Genomic DNA, 14697 nt, shown 5'->3' with positions numbered 1-14697 from the left:
GGTGTGCACGTGTGTGGTGTGCGTGCGTGTATGTGTGTGTGTGGTGTGTGGTGTGTGTGGTGTGTGCTGTGCGTGCGTGTATGTGTGTGTGTGTGGTGTGTGATGTGTGTGTGGTGTGTGCTGTGTGCCTGTGTGCATATGTGTGTGTGTGGTGTGTGTGTATGTGTGGTATGCATGTGTGTGTGTGGTGTGTGCGTGCGTGCATGTGCGTGTAGGTGGTGTGTGCGTGTGTGGTGTGCGTGCATGTGTGTGTATGTGTGGTGTGCGTGTATGTGTGTGGTGTGTGTTTATGTGTGTGTATGTGTGGTGTGTGGTGTGCGTGTGTGTGTGGTGTGCACGTGTGTGTGGTGTGCGTGCGTGTGTGTGTGTGATGTGTGTGTGGCATGTGTTGTGTGCGTGTGTGTGTGTGGCGTGTGATGTGTGTCAGCGTGCAGCAGCAGCGTGGAGCCGTGTCTCAGGACGGGCAGGGCAGGAGAGCCTGTGGCCGCGCCGGTCGCTGGGCCTGAGGGGTTCCAGTTCCGCAGTGCAGCGGTGGCCATGGCGGCGTGGGACCTGGCGCCTGGCGGGGTGCTGAGTGGAGAGGAGCCGGCAGGACGAGCCACGGCCGCGGTGGGAGGTGGAGCCGGACAGGAAGGCGGGGACAGTCCCGTCTCGGGGCAGAGGGCTCGGCCCCGCGTGAACGTTCCACGGATGACGAGCGCTTGCGGCCCTGCGTGGCTCTTGTCACCCCGCGTGTCCGCTCGGCCACAGGGTGTGGCTCACGAGGAGAGGCGCGGGACGAGCGTGGGCGCGGCCCCTCCACCCCGTCTGCTCTCTCCTCCCCCAGGTCCTCTTGGTCGGAACAACCCAGCTGATCCCGACGTCCCAGCGCGGGGCCTGGCGAGGAAGGACTTCGGCCACGGTTGCCAGGTCTGCGTGCAGGAGGCCCTGGGTCAGGGTCGGGGGTCCCGGGTGTCACCTCACACCACCACATGGCGGGCCTGCTGACGGGCTGGCGGGTGTCGGCGCGGCCAGCGCCGTGGGCCCCGGCTTTCACTGAAGACCCACCTGCTCGGCCCTGCATTCTGAACTTGAGGTGCCCGGGGTGTCAGGGTGACTCTCAGACCTGATGGAGTAAATCTTCTCAGAAGATCTCTGGGAGAAGGTGAGTGGGTGCGCTCGAGTCTCGACGCCTCCCGGGGGCTTGCCCTGTGTCACCTTCAGTGACAGGCTGGCTGGTCCATCTCAGGACAGAAGACTCAGCACTTGAACTTTATAAATGCCAGTTACATCGTGTCATAGATAATCTCATTGTTTCTTCTTCCGGGACACCTGTAGGACTCTGTGTCCTCAAAGTTCTCACTTTCACCACTGTCGATGTATTCTTTTTCCACTGTCTGGTTCTTGGAGTATAATTTAGGGCTAAAGTCTTAAATCTCCTTGCAGTACGGACATTGCTTCACTTTTTTTCTTTGTTTCTTCTCTTACACCCTCTTCCTTTTCCTCTTCTGGAAACCCTGACAGACAGACATTGTGTCTGTGTCACTTAAATTTGCTCTCACAATTATCCCTTCCACACGTCTCTACGTCTCTGTTTCAAGATGTGCAGTAATCCCTTGATGTGACCTTCCACGTGACTGGAGTTTGATTTTTGGCAACATCTTTTCTGTTAGTTGGCCCTTCCATCTGAATGCTTTCATCTGGGAATCATGTTTCAATACCAAGCCTGCCTTTCTGGGTTCTGAACCCCTGGTGCCTTGGTCGTGTTGTACAAATGTGCTATTAGATGCTCGTGAAACCCACGCAAACTCAGGGCTGCTGCGTCCCGATGTCCACGTGGCGTCACATCCAGAGGGCCAGAGCAGATGACCAAAAGCTGCGGCCAGCAGCTGAAACCTGCTCTTAGGACAGTCCCCAAGGGGGAGTCACAGCTCACAGAAAAAAACAATCTCAGAATATTTTTCAACATTTCTGTCTCTTCCCACAGTAACACATTAATATCAGCTATATATTCTGTGTGCTGCTTTCTGAAGACAGTGAAGGCTGTGCACAGGGCCTTCTGACCTCAAAGTTCCACCTGTAACAGCTGTTAACATCCTTCCCCCCTCCAACACCCCCAAACACCCGACAGCCACCCTGGCCACGTCCCTCCCTTTCGCAGTGGCCCTGCCCACCTGACTGGCCGGAAGGGCCACGGTTCCCTCCCACCCCTGGAGGGCCTGTCCCTGTGGAAGGAAAAACACAGGACTCTGGAAATGTGGCCTCTCCTGCCACAGGGGAAACCTGCAGGATTTCTGGTGGATGAAAGTGTCACATGATCACACCAGCTAAAGCTGGCTTTTCCTGCTCCCCTCTCAGTTTCCCCGGGGATGAGGACCTTTTCCTCACTGGGTCCCCCATATCCCATGAGTCTTCTGATGAGGCGTGTGCATCTGTAAACCAGCCCCCGGACTCATTGCTGCAAGTGGCCCCCAGGCCATGAGGGGCTGGTAGCTGCCCGCTCTGCGGTCATGGTGGGGGGCAGGGGGGTGCCCTTCGTTCCTCATCCAGGGGGCCACACACCCCCAAGAGCTGTTTTCCGCAGCTGTGATGTCACCGGGGCCCCGGGCGATGCTGGGCCGTGGGTCCCGCCCCCAGAGTCCCCGGGCCACGAGGGCAGGAGCCCATGGCCTGCCATGCCCCGTTCTGTCTTGCAGATGGCGTTCTGGGCCAGGATCTCGAGGCTCCTCCTGCCAGGAGCCGCGTCCAGGAGGAGCACAAAGACTGTGCCCCCCCGGCGGTCCAGGGTGAATGGCTGGTCGCAGCCCGTCCACTGCTTGCAGATCGTGGCCTGGATCGTGTTCCTCATTCTGGTCTTCGCCACTTTTGGCATCTTCATTCCCCTCCTGCCACACGAGTGGAGATACATTGCCTACAGTGTATCCTTTGACTGGGGGCATTGCTGTCATCTAAGGGGGGGCGGGGCTCCCAGAGGGGCCTCCAGCAGGCCTGGCTCCGGGCCGCCCTTGGAGGCAGTCAGACCTCTCCTCTGCCCCGGCTCCCACTGTCACAGTGCTGGAAACCCCACAGCTGTCCTCCAGGCAGCCGCTGGCTCGGGGTCTGGGCTACAAGTGCCCACCAGTGCTGGGGCAGGGAGAGGGTGCCCAGCCGGCAGCAGGGGTGGGAGGGTCCCGGGTGGACAGAGACCCCAGGAGTGGGGGAGCCGCAGACGGGCCACGCACTTTCCCAACCATGGCTAAGCGGTCAGTCTGTGTTGTCCAAGAGGAATGATGGGTTTTAATAAGGACTTGAAGAGCTCGTGTGCCCCTGCGAGTGTCAGGTATGTGGAGCCGAGGCATTGACGTCTGTGATAACCTGGGGTGGCTGTGTTCTGGGCGAGAGGCGTCTGCTCTGAGTACTGGGGTGTGCGTCCGGGTGTGCGTCAGGGTGTGCGTCAGGGTGGCGCGGGACTCCGCCAGGAGCCCCGGCCCTCACACTGAGGGTCGCCACACGTTACAGCCAGCGGACAGGCTGGGCTGCTGCGAAGTGGGTGTTGGAACCAGCTTCTAAGAGTGGGCCCTCTGTCTCCCGGGGCCTCCCAGCCCCTTATCATGGCGTCTTTCAGTTTTGAAGAAGTGGAGAGAACAGTGTGATGGACCCCAACTACCAGGTACTCAGCTGCAACAGTTAAGATTTTGCCAGTGTTGTTTCATATCTCACACACATACACTGAGTATCTTTAAAAATCCCAGACGTCATGAAATTTCACTGGAATGCCCCACCTTGCATCTGACGAAGACTTTTGTCTCCACACCACCATTCTTCTTATCTCACCTAAAATATCCCATGGGAAGTTACCAAGATTGACACTTGTCATTTTGCAGAGGTGGGGCCCCCCCTGAGCCCCAAAGGCCCCCCTGAGCCTCAGTCAGTCAGAAAAACCAGGGCATCTGCCTGGAGTGCCTCTCACTCAGATGAGGCCCGTTTTTTGCCCCTCGAGGTCATAGAGGTAGATTTCTTTGTGATAATGTTTGCAATGATCAATTTCCTTAATAGGAAAAGAGCTCTTCAGCTTTTCTGTTTCATCTTCTGTCTGTTTTGGCAAGTCATGTTTTTCAAGAAATTTTAGTATTTTGTCTAACTCGTCAAATTTCTTGGAATAAAATTATTCGCACTATTTCCTGTTATCTGTAGGATCTGTTGTGATACCGCTCAGCAGTGGCATCAGTCTTCCTAGGGTTTATCGCTTTTATCGATTATTCAAAGAGTCAGCTTTTGGACTTTTATTTTTACTGTTCATTTTCAATGTATTGTGGCTTTAATTTCCTCTTTTTCTACCTTCTTTTTTTCTTTTAAGATTGATTTTTATCTATTTATTTATTTATTTTGGCTGTGCCAGGTCTTTGCTGTGGCACGTGGGATCTTCATTGTGGCACGTGGGATCTTTCAGTTGCAACAAGTGAACTCTTAGTTGCGGCATGCGGGATCTAGCTCTCCGACCAGGGATCAAACGCAGAGTCTTACCCGCTGGACCACCAGGGAAGTTCTGTTTTTTCTACCTTCTTGAGGTGGAAACTTAGGCCATTGATTTTAGACCTTTTTTCTTTTCGTCGTATCTGAAGCTATAAGTTTCCCCGTAGGTGCAAGCACACACAGGCCTACAAACACACAGATACACACACACAAATATACAAACACTGCACAAGTCACAAACCAGCCACACACATGGGCACCCGCTCTGTCACACACACAGGCACAGAGGCACAAAGATGAGGCCAGAGGTCCAAGCTGGTTGGGCAGGGCCGTGCTACCTCTGAAGTTCCCAGGACCTGTCCCAGCTCTGGGGGCCTCAGGCATCCCTTGGCTTTAGATGCCGCCACCTCCGCGTCCTCACAGGGTTGTCCCGCTGTGCGTGTCTGAGGCTTGATCTTCTCCTCTTCTGAGGACACCAGTCCTGTGAGATCAGGACCCACCATGAGGACCTCATCTTAACTTGATCATCTGCAAAGACCCCACCTTCAAGTAAAATCAGCCACAGTTCCTGGGGTTAGGACTTCACCATCTTTTGGGGACACAGTTCAGCCTCACCTGTGGGTCTTTGCTTATGTGCTGGCTATGATGCTGTGTCTTCATTCTCTTTTGACCCAAAACTTAGCTGAGTCTTGGCCCTTGGAGGCTTTTTGAGTGTCCCCGGGTGCTTTGTCCAGTAGCCACTGTGAGCGCTTAGCTGCTTTGCGCACAGCAAGGAGCCCCGGGGTCGAGTGCACCCCGTCCCACATGGACGCCATTTCTTCCCAGAGTCCTGGCCCCCTGGTGGGCCCCTTGCCTCTGGGTGCTCAGCACCGAGTCTGTGTGGCCCCCTCCTGCCTGTCCCAAGCGGTGGATGCAGGATGGCGTCCCAGTCTGTTCAGAGCTCAGACGACCTTCAGGACATGTTTTCTGGTCCAGTTTCCTGCCCCCCAGACCCGCCACTGCCCCAGCGATGTTCCTCAGGCCACGGCAGCAGCACTTGGGCGCCATGCTCTGGCCACTAGGGAGCGCCAGCGTCACTCGGCGCCTGCAGGGACCCAGGAGCAGGGAGGGCAGGGTCCCGGGTCAGGGCCGCGCGATTTCAGGAAGCCGTGTGGCATTCCGTGGGCCCGGTGGAGACAGGGAAGCGTCAGCAAGGCTGCAGGAGCAGCGTGGGGGTCACCGCGCAGGATCCTGGCCGCCCTCGGCGTGCGGAAAGCACTGGGCGGGGTGGGGCTCCTCTGGGACCCAGGCAGCGGTGGGGCAGCTCCGCGGGGGCCCCGCCCTCCCGCTGCAGGACCGGCGAGGCAGCCGTGTGACAGGGCGGGCATCCTGGGCTGGCGCCCGGTGCTGTTTGTTTACTGAACAAAGATAGTTGCTAGGGGACCGCTGCGTCCTCAGAACAGCTCGGGGCCCTGCTTTGCAGGGGAAGTGAGAAGGCAGACCGGGTTCTTTTTATTATTAACTTGAACCTAAGACGCTCCTGAGATAAAATTACATCGAAAGTGAAAGCTGGCAGCTTGAGGGCGCGCCACCCCGCCTATAGCACCTTCTCTTCTGGGGGCTCAGTGACGGCCACTGAGTGTGTGAACGACAGCGGGAATGACCGGGTCGTCTATGGCAAACCAGACGCGGGCAGGCAGGTGGGCCCACGCCTGTACCTGTGGCAGACGCGTGACGTCTGAGGGGCCGTGGCAGCTTGGCCCACCGCGTCTGGGTCTCGGGATCCCCCGGGCACCTGCAGGTTTAGGGGCTCCGCAGGGCTGCCTGTCAGGCTTGGGTTGGGCCCCCGGGCACCTCCACACTGAGGCTGAGGGTCTGAGCGTGGGCTGCCGTCCCCCCGCTCTCCCTGGCGGCGGTCTCGTGTGGAGCCGAGTGTGGACGTGCAGACAGAACCCACGGGCCACACTGGGCTCCAGCCTCCCAGCTGCCCTCCTGGCCCCCGCCCCCCGGCGTCTGATGGGGACAGTCCTACTCTAGCTCCGCAGAGCAGGGCCGCACCTGGGCCGCAGTGCGACTTCCTGCCACATCTCCTGTTCTGGGCCGTGCCCCCGCCTGTGTCCTGCGCTCAGGACCCGCTCCCGTCGCCTCAGCAGCCACACACACAGTGCTGCGTCAGCTGTGCCTCAGGCCTCGGGAAGCGGGCGTAGGGGCACCAGCGAGCCCGGACCATGCTGGCATCTCCAGACGGGACCGTGCAGGCTGGCCGCTGACCACCTGCCCACTGCCCCACACCCTGCACAGGAGCGTGGCTCAGTCTGCTGGACGGCAGGGGCAGGGAGGTCCAGGCCACAGGAAGGGCGTCCCTGTGTGGCACTGAGGGATCCGGTCAGTCCCGTTCCCTGTGTAGGTCCCCCGGCCTGGCTGGTCCTCGGCGCTCTCGCCCTCACCGTGGTCTCTGCGCCCCCGGCTGGGCCGGGCCTCTGTTGCCCCACGCCTGGCACCCAGGGCCCTGGGTGTGCACTGGAGGCTGGAGGACAAGGGAGACCAAGCAGCTTTGGCCAGACCAGCCCCCCACTGAGGCTCGCCGTGCAGCGGGGATGCTTGGTCCAGGCAGGACCGCGCCTGTGAGCACACGCCGCAGAGCCCCAGGGCGGCTCCACTGAGGCTGAGCCTTATAGGCAGGGCCAGCAGGCCGTGGACCCCGACGGCGGTGCAGCCTGGGAAGGACCCCAGAAGAGGGGCCTCCTTGCTCAGAGTCTGCACTGCCGGTGGGCCTCCGTACAGGCACCGTAGACCCTGTGCACATGTGGCCTTGCCACGAGACCCTGTGGGTGGGCGGAGAGAGGCATCTCCCCACCACGCCCAGGCCGCCCTCGCAGGAGCTGGACCTGTGAACCCGAACCCTCCCGGCTCAGAACCTTTCTGGGAAGCAGGGCAGGGCTGATGGGGAGGCCAGGCCGACACTTCCTCCCCTCTGTTTGGTTTCCATGGGGACAGTGTGTCAGTCCCTGAAGAGGAGGTGGAGAGGGTGGGATGTGAGGAACTGATTTTACCCTGCGAGCCCTGGAGGGCGTGGGCCTGGGGGTTCCTGGCTAGGGGAGAGAACGAGACAGAGACAGACAGACAGACAGCCCCGGCCCACTCACCACAAAGGCTCCCTGGGGGTATTGGAGCCCTCCCTCCTTCTCCTGGTGGCGCACGTGCTCAGTGTGGCCTCCCTGCCCCAAGGAGCTCCACCACCCGGCTTCGGCCCCAGGCTTGGTGCCCGCAGACGCACACAGGCCTCTCCCGCCGTCCCAGTGAAGCTCCGCTGGGGTTGCGGGGCCACGGCCTCCAGCGGGCCCTGCTCTGTCCCTCAAGGACAAAGGACTCGGGTGGGTTATGCTGGGCACGCCGGTGCCAGAGGGGCCGCTCCCGTTCCCGGCCAGGCACAGGCTCCCGTGGCTGCCTGGGGCCTGGACACCTGGCCGCCCGGAGCAGAGGCCCCTCACGCGTGCCGCGCAGGCCGAGCTGTCCCTTGACTCACCCCAGGTGACCGGCGGGATTTGCCTCTTCCACCTCTTGGTCCACCTGATTGTTCTTTCCATCGATCCGGCCGACGCCAACGTCCGCCTCAAGAAGAACTACTCACGGACGGTGCCGACCTTCGACCGGTCCAAACACGCACATGTCATCCAGAGGCAGTATTGTTACCTGTGCGAGGTCACCGTGTGAGTGCCCGGCCGTGTGAGGGGCCCCCCGCGCCGTTCCGCGGGGGTGGGCTGGGCTCAGGCGCACCTGGTCCCCAGGAGCCGACGGGCGCCGCCCCTTTTGCAGAGAAGCAGGGGCCCCGACACACAGCCCCCGCCAGGCCGGGGCAGGAGCGCTGTAGCCTTGGGTCTCACACAGGCCTCTGCCCCCGACCGGATCACAGCCCGGGGCTGCTCAGGGCCCCAGGGGTGTCAGTAGGCGGCCAGGAGGGATCTGACTCAGCCTCCGGGCCTCAGGCCCTGGCGCCTTGTGGCCGCCGCGCCCGCCCGGGCAGGCACCCACCGTGTGGGGTTGGCCCTGTAGGCAGACAGGGGCTCTGACAGGCTGCCCCTCCCAACCTTCCTTCCAGGACTGTGAAAGCCAAGCATTGTAGCACCTGCAACAAGTGTGTCTCAGGCTTCGACCATCACTGCAAGTGGCTTAACAACTGCGTGGGGAGCAGGAATTACTGGTGAGGGTTCTCCCCACCCGGGACGTCGGGCCTGGGGCGGCGCTCCCCCCTCCTCCGGGACGTGCCCCCTTAAGGGGCCTCCTAACTGGCCGAGCACCTCAAGGTCCACCTGCCATGGGGATGGGTGAGAGGTGTGGCCCTGCCGTGCAGAGCACAGGGCAGGCCGCAGGTCCCGACGGCGGCTCCGAGCGCGCAGAGCTGACTGAGAGGGCTCTCCTGGCGGGCGCCTCCCCATGTCCACCGGGCAGAGTCGGCAGGACGGGGGGTGGGGGGGCCTGTGCGGGGTTATCCGGGGCGTTGGGGGAGGACCTCAGGGCAGGCGTAAGGGGACTTCAGGTGAACTACAGACACTGTTTAACACTGAAAATGTTAAAGGTATAACAGCGGAAAGACTAAAGGAGGGCGTTTTAGTGGAACCGTATTCCAGGAGTTGCCACCCAGGCTTTATTTGTTCTGACGGGAAGACCGTTCTCCGTGTCTTTCGTGTGCAGAGCGCGGCAGTGATTCGGGTCTAAAACCGAGGCACGCGGCCCTGACGGGTGTGCCTTTCGAAGGCAGTGTGGCCCCGCCCCTCGGCGCTGGCATCAGTGCCCCGGCCGCCATGCCCTTGGCGGTGGCTGGGAGGGAGCCGGGTCTGAACCAGGGGGCCCGGGAGGGGCCGGCTTGGACCAGTCGCACCCTGTGTCTGAGCCTCCGTCTCCCTCTTGCTAGCGTTAGGGTTAGGGCCCTCCTCAGGCCTCCTGTAGGACCGAGTGAGATCTCAGGCGCGTGTTGTGGAGCCGTGGGTCTGTGCAGTCACCCGAGAGCAGGGGAGAGCAGCCCAAAGGCCGGGAGCCAGAGGGGGAAGGGCCGCGGGACGGTGGCCGGGGCACACCCTCAGCAGGGGCGACCCCGGGTCGCGCACGCTGCCCCGGGCCCCGGCACGCGTGCCGCCTGGCTCCCGGGCCCGGGCTGTGCAGCCGCCCGAGCAGGCTCTCCTCCCACAGGTACTTCTTCGCCTCCATGGCCTCAGCTGCGGCCGGACTGCTGTGCATGGTCGCCACGCTGCTGTACACCTTCACCCAGTACTTCTTCAACCCCGCCGGGCTGCGCAGCGACCCACACTATAGGAGTATGCGCTGCCCTGCGCCCGGGCCGGGCCTCCCCTCCCGCCACCTTCCCTTTGGGGGGCCACGTAGGGCAGCCCGGGGTCGAGCACCTGTCCAGGCTGAGTTGTGGGGTGAAGACGCTTGAGCTGGGATTCGGTCTTCACTGGCCGGCACACGACCCTTCTCTGTTTTTCTTCACTTAATTGTTGGAAGCTGCATGGCTGTGGTGTCAGGTCCCCTTGGGTCACAGAGGACTGTATCCTGGAAATGCCCCAGGTGGTGGCTCTGACCTTCCAGCTCTAGTTAGAGTGGGGAGGGCCCAGCGGGGCAGCGCAGTGGACGCTGGGGTCAGGCTCTGTGACCTGGGCACCTAGTTACCCTCTCCCAGCCTTACCTTTCAGATCCATAAAGTGGGTCATGATACCCACCGCAGTCAGGAGGGCCTGCAAGGGTACATAGCTCAGGCAGAGCACACCTGGGCAAGGAGGAAGGGCTCACCTGGGCAGGGAGGGGCTCATCTGGGCAGGGAGGGGCTCACCTGGTCGGGGGAGGTGCTCACCTGGGCAGGGAGGGGCTCACCTGGGCAGGGAGGGGCTCACCTGGGCGGGGGAGGGGCTCACCTGGGCAGGGGGGGCTCACCTGGGCAGGGGAGGGGCTCACCTGGGCAGGGAGGGGCTCACTTGGGCAGGGGAGGGGCTCACCTGGGCAGGGAGGGGCTCACCTGGGCAGGGGAGGTGCTCACCTGGGCAGGGAGGGGCTCACCTGGGCGGCGGAGGGGCTCACCTGGGCAGGGACGGGCTCACCTGGGCAGGGACGGGCTCACCTGGGCAGGGGAGGTGCTCACCTGGGCAGGGAGGGGCTCACCTGGGCGGGGGAGGGGCTCACCTGGGCAGGGACGGGCTCACCTGGGCAGGGGAGGTGCTCACCTGGGCAGGGAGGGGCTCACCTGGGCAGGGAGTCACTCCCTCAGGCTGGTGTTCCCTCCCCCACTGCCAAGCTCTGTCCCCAGGTACTCACCTGATGAGAGGTGCTACCTTGTCCGCAGGAGCTGGACGCGTGTGCCTCTCCCCCTCTCCACAGGTATCTCCGACCAGAACACGTGGCTCCTGCTCCTTCCGCTTTTCCCCGTGAGGACGAGCACGCCGGTCTTCCTGGGCATCGGGGCGCTGACGCTGCTGCTTGAGCTCATCAGCCTGCTGCTGCTCGGTCACCTGCTCCTTTTACACCTCTACTTGAGTGCGTTCCCCCCGTGTTGGCCAACCTTGGCCCTGTGTTCACGTGGGTCCCCGGGCAGGCAGCCTCCGCCAGAAACAAGCTCAGAGCACAAAGGACAAGGGACAGGAAGAGAAGAAACACCCCACGAGGGGCAGAGGGCTGAGTCCTATTCCAAGGCCTGCGGAAAAGATAAAGGAGGTTCAAAAAGTGGTCAGTTAAGGTGTTCAGAGATAGAAAGGAATAGAATCTATGAGGCAGGAACAGGACACTGTGGGAAAGAACAGGGAGATTTAGAAAAGCAAAAACCAGAAATCCTAACAATGAAGAGCATTGAACTCGGCGATGGGGTCTCCACTCACCAAACTCGCTTGAGGGAGAACGGGTGGTTTTCTCGTGTCCACACGGCAGCTGCCCGGGGCAGGCTCCATCTGCCTTTAAAATGAGGGGAGGAGGCCTGTCCTGCACCCTGTGAAGCCTTTGTTTGGAAGTCACAAGCATCACCAGCCTCTGCGGCCCCGAGGAAGGCGAGGGGCAAGCCCCAGAGGGCTCCCCCAGCTCCTGCATGCACGGCGGGGCCCGCAGGGCCCTGGGCTCGGGGCCGGGGTGCGTGTCGGGGGCCGCTGCGTCTGTCCAGGCGGAGCGCGCCCAAGCGCTGCTCTGTGCGCTTCTGCAGCTGTTGGGGATGCGGTGAGTCCGCAGGAGCGAGGAGGGGCCTGGAGAAGTCAAGCCCACAGGACTTGGTGGCCGGCTAGACATGTAAGGACAGGAGTGTCCAGGGGCTAGTGATGCCACCGTCACCGAGGCTGAGGACACACAGGAGGCCTGTACAGGGGGAGACGTGCTGGACTCAGGACCGAGTGGGTTTATTTTAGGGTCTTTGAACCTCCAAGAATGGATTTCCAGGAAAACGTCGGGATTTAGCTATTGTTAGTTACAGTAAAAGTACCCTAGAACGCATCTACTTAACACTCTTGCGACCTCTCAGTTTCTGCGGGGTCAGACTCAGCGCAGTGGCGAGTCAGCATTCAGTCCAGGCTCAGCGCAGTGGCGAGCGCTCAGCATGCGATCGAGTGAAACCCTCAGGCTGGAGGCTCAAGGAAGAGCCGGGCGCCGCAAGTGGGAGAGAAAGCGCCGTGGAAGGTGCTGAGGAAGAGGATCCTCCGGCTGCCCGAGCCGGCGGGTGGGCACTGCAAGGCGGTGGACACAGGTGGACCTTCCCCAGCGCGCTGGGCTCCGGCCGCAGCTCCCAGGCCGCGGGGTGCGTGGGGCTCTGCGTCCGTGTCCCCTCCTCCGCTTCATCACTGCGGTCCGATCACCACACCTCACGCCAAGTGCAGTCAGAAGAGGGAGGGCGCCGGAGGCATGCAGGGCATCTCACAGTCTGGATTTGGTGGTGTTTGTGCAAACCCACACAGAAGAATGAATATTTTCATGAGAATACAAACAGGGTCAGGTTTACATCCTCAAAGTGTGACACCGGTTCTGAGGGAACGTGTGCAGTTAATCAAGAAAGATAAGGCAAACGAAGCGAAAGCCCTCGTAGGAGCCCCCAGGGAAGGGGGCGGGGAAGGCGTCCTGAGCCTCGGGCCCCCGCGGGGCAGCAGCCGAGCGGGCCTCGTGGGCCCTCGTGGGGCCTCGTGGGCCCTCATGGCACCTCGTGGGCCCTTGCGGGGGCCTCGTGGGGCCTCGTGAGGCCTCGTGGGCCCTAGTGGGCCCTTGTGGGGCCTTGTGGGGCCTTGTAAGGGCAGGCGGCCCTCCGTCTGCTCCTCGAGCGGCAAATAGGCTTCTGTGGGTGGCCCTTTTCGCTTTTCAGAAATGATGGTCAACCCTCTGTTCTCCCGTTTGTTAGTTTTCAGGGAACGTTTGGCCCCTCCGCGAAGGCACACGAGTGAAGCGGGCACAGAGCATGCTTTCGTTAATAGTGCTTTTCTATTGACAAACATGTTTGAGAGTTTCTTCTAACAACCTGGGGTCCTTCCGCCACGTGTGAGAGCTGGTGTCTCACCTTAATTAAAACGGAGCTGGGCTCAGCACTCCCCCGTCCACCTTGGCTTTACGGGCCTGTGAGGGACGCAGGGCCATGGCTCCCCTGCCCGGGACAGGGCTGGTGGGCCACTGCTGGCCGCGGCCCAAGGCCAGCCGGGCTTGGAGTGGCCTGGGAACCAGCCCCCAACGCCCCGGACCGCGGAGGGCGGGCCGCTCTGCAGCTGATGGAGGGTGACTCTGCCCCTTGCCTCCTTCCTCCTCTCTAGGGGCCAAGAAGTTGAGCACGTTTGAGTACATAATGCAAAACAACAAACTGCAGCGCTCGAAGCCCCCGGCAGTGAAGAGAGATGTGACCCCACCAAGAAAAGGGTTGTTACAGGTACTGGACGTCTCTCTGCTTCACCACCCAGGTTGATGCAGGGCTGGGGCAAGACCCAAGGTCACCTTGCAGCTAGGACCACTTAGCCACAGTCCTTCGCTTCTGTGCTGGCATGTGTGGGGGGCTGTATGTGCGTGTGAGTGAGTTTGGCATGTAGTGTGCGTGTGTGTGTTGTATCATTTCCGAGCTCACTCTCCACAAGTGAGGCGACTCCTTTCAGGCCGCCCGTTTCTGCAGCTGCTGCTCATCAAAGTTAACGTTCACTCTTCAAAGGACACCATTAAGAAAATGAAAATATAAGCCACAGACACAAATAATTATTTGCAAATCATATACTTGCACCCAGAAAATGTATAGAACTTTCAAAACTCAATTATAAGAAAATCGACCCAGATTTTTAAATGGGCAAAAGATTTGAACACACTGCACCAAAGGGGATCTATGGGTGGCAGATGAAAGAGGGTCAACATAATTCATCGTTAAGGAAACACAAAACCACAGTGAGACATCACACGTGTCCATTAGAGTGGCCATAATCAAAGAGCCCAGCCGCAGGTGTCGGCGAGGCTGTAGGTGGTGAGCTCACACACTGCTGGTGGGGATGTGAAACTACAGCACTTTGTGAAGAGGTTTGGCATTTTCTTAAAAAGTGAAATACATACGTCTCAGTGACCCAGTCACCCCACTCCCTGTCTCTTGCCAAAGAGAAGTGGAAACGCGCACACATGTGTAAGGGTGCGGGGAAGGGTGCCCCCCTCCCCTCCTGTGAGGTCCCTTCCCAGGACCCAGGAGACTCTGAGGTACCACTGCTCCAAATCGACTGAAAGTGTCAACAACTTGCTTTCGTTTTATGACTTTCCTCTATGTCCCGCAACAGCTGGATAGCTACCTGAGATCACCTGCGCAGGGGTAAGTCGTCATCTGCCTAGAGCAGCTATATTCTCCTCTTAACGGCTTGCTTTAAAATGTCTTTCTTAGCCCAAGGAACGTCCTCCATATGCTTTCCTAATATTTTCGTGGTTTTTACTTGCCTTCTTTACACTTGGTTTTGAAACCATCTTCTATTGATTTTTGTATTTACTGAAATAGCCAAGGTGTTTTATTACAGCATAGCTGTTGGTTGCCACCTCATTAACGAAATGGTCCACTTTTCCTCATCAAATCGAAAGGCCGTTTTCCTGATACCCCGAGCTTCTGCAGACTCTGGGCTTGTCTGCTTCTGGACACCAGTCTGTCCCTCTGCTGAGCGTACTCAGGACACTGTGCTGTTTTAACGATAGGACTTCATTTAGCTGCCTTTTGATATCTAGTAGGTGAATGCCTCTCTTAAGATTTTTGTTTTTCATTATTTTGACAATTCTTTCCTGTATTTATTTTTCCATATAAACTTGAAGATCATTTGTGCAGTTCCAAGAAAC

General features: G+C 59.9%; 1 protein-coding gene and 1 long non-coding RNA gene across 2 annotated transcripts; one reads left to right on the top strand and one right to left on the bottom strand.

Moving 5' to 3' along the window:
- Positions 1–537: 537 nt before the first annotated feature.
- On the top strand, positions 538–8615 carry ZDHHC11 (zDHHC palmitoyltransferase 11; the record flags this gene model as incomplete). Its single annotated transcript, XM_082652007.1, has 6 exons — positions 538–616; positions 827–931; positions 2676–2758; positions 2802–2897; positions 7942–8120; positions 8510–8615. 6 exons carry the CDS (start codon positions 538–540, stop codon positions 8613–8615), a joined length of 648 nt encoding a protein of 215 aa, XP_082508133.1.
- A 1307-nt stretch (positions 8616–9922) lies between these two features.
- LOC309820844 lies at positions 9923–10505 on the bottom strand. Its single transcript, XR_014296552.1, has 3 exons — positions 10442–10505; positions 10094–10142; positions 9923–9960 (listed from the first exon to the last, which is right to left on the bottom strand). It is a non-coding gene; the product is annotated as an uncharacterized lncRNA (long non-coding RNA).
- Between the last annotated feature and the right edge of the window lie 4192 nt (positions 10506–14697).

This window comes from Grampus griseus (assembly GCF_964374135.1).
Source record: "Grampus griseus genome assembly, chromosome: 3".
Lineage (NCBI taxonomy): Eukaryota > Metazoa > Chordata > Mammalia > Artiodactyla > Delphinidae > Grampus > Grampus griseus.
The sequence above is the reverse complement of the archived record's forward strand: the minus strand, read 5'-3'. Positions and strand labels throughout refer to the sequence as shown.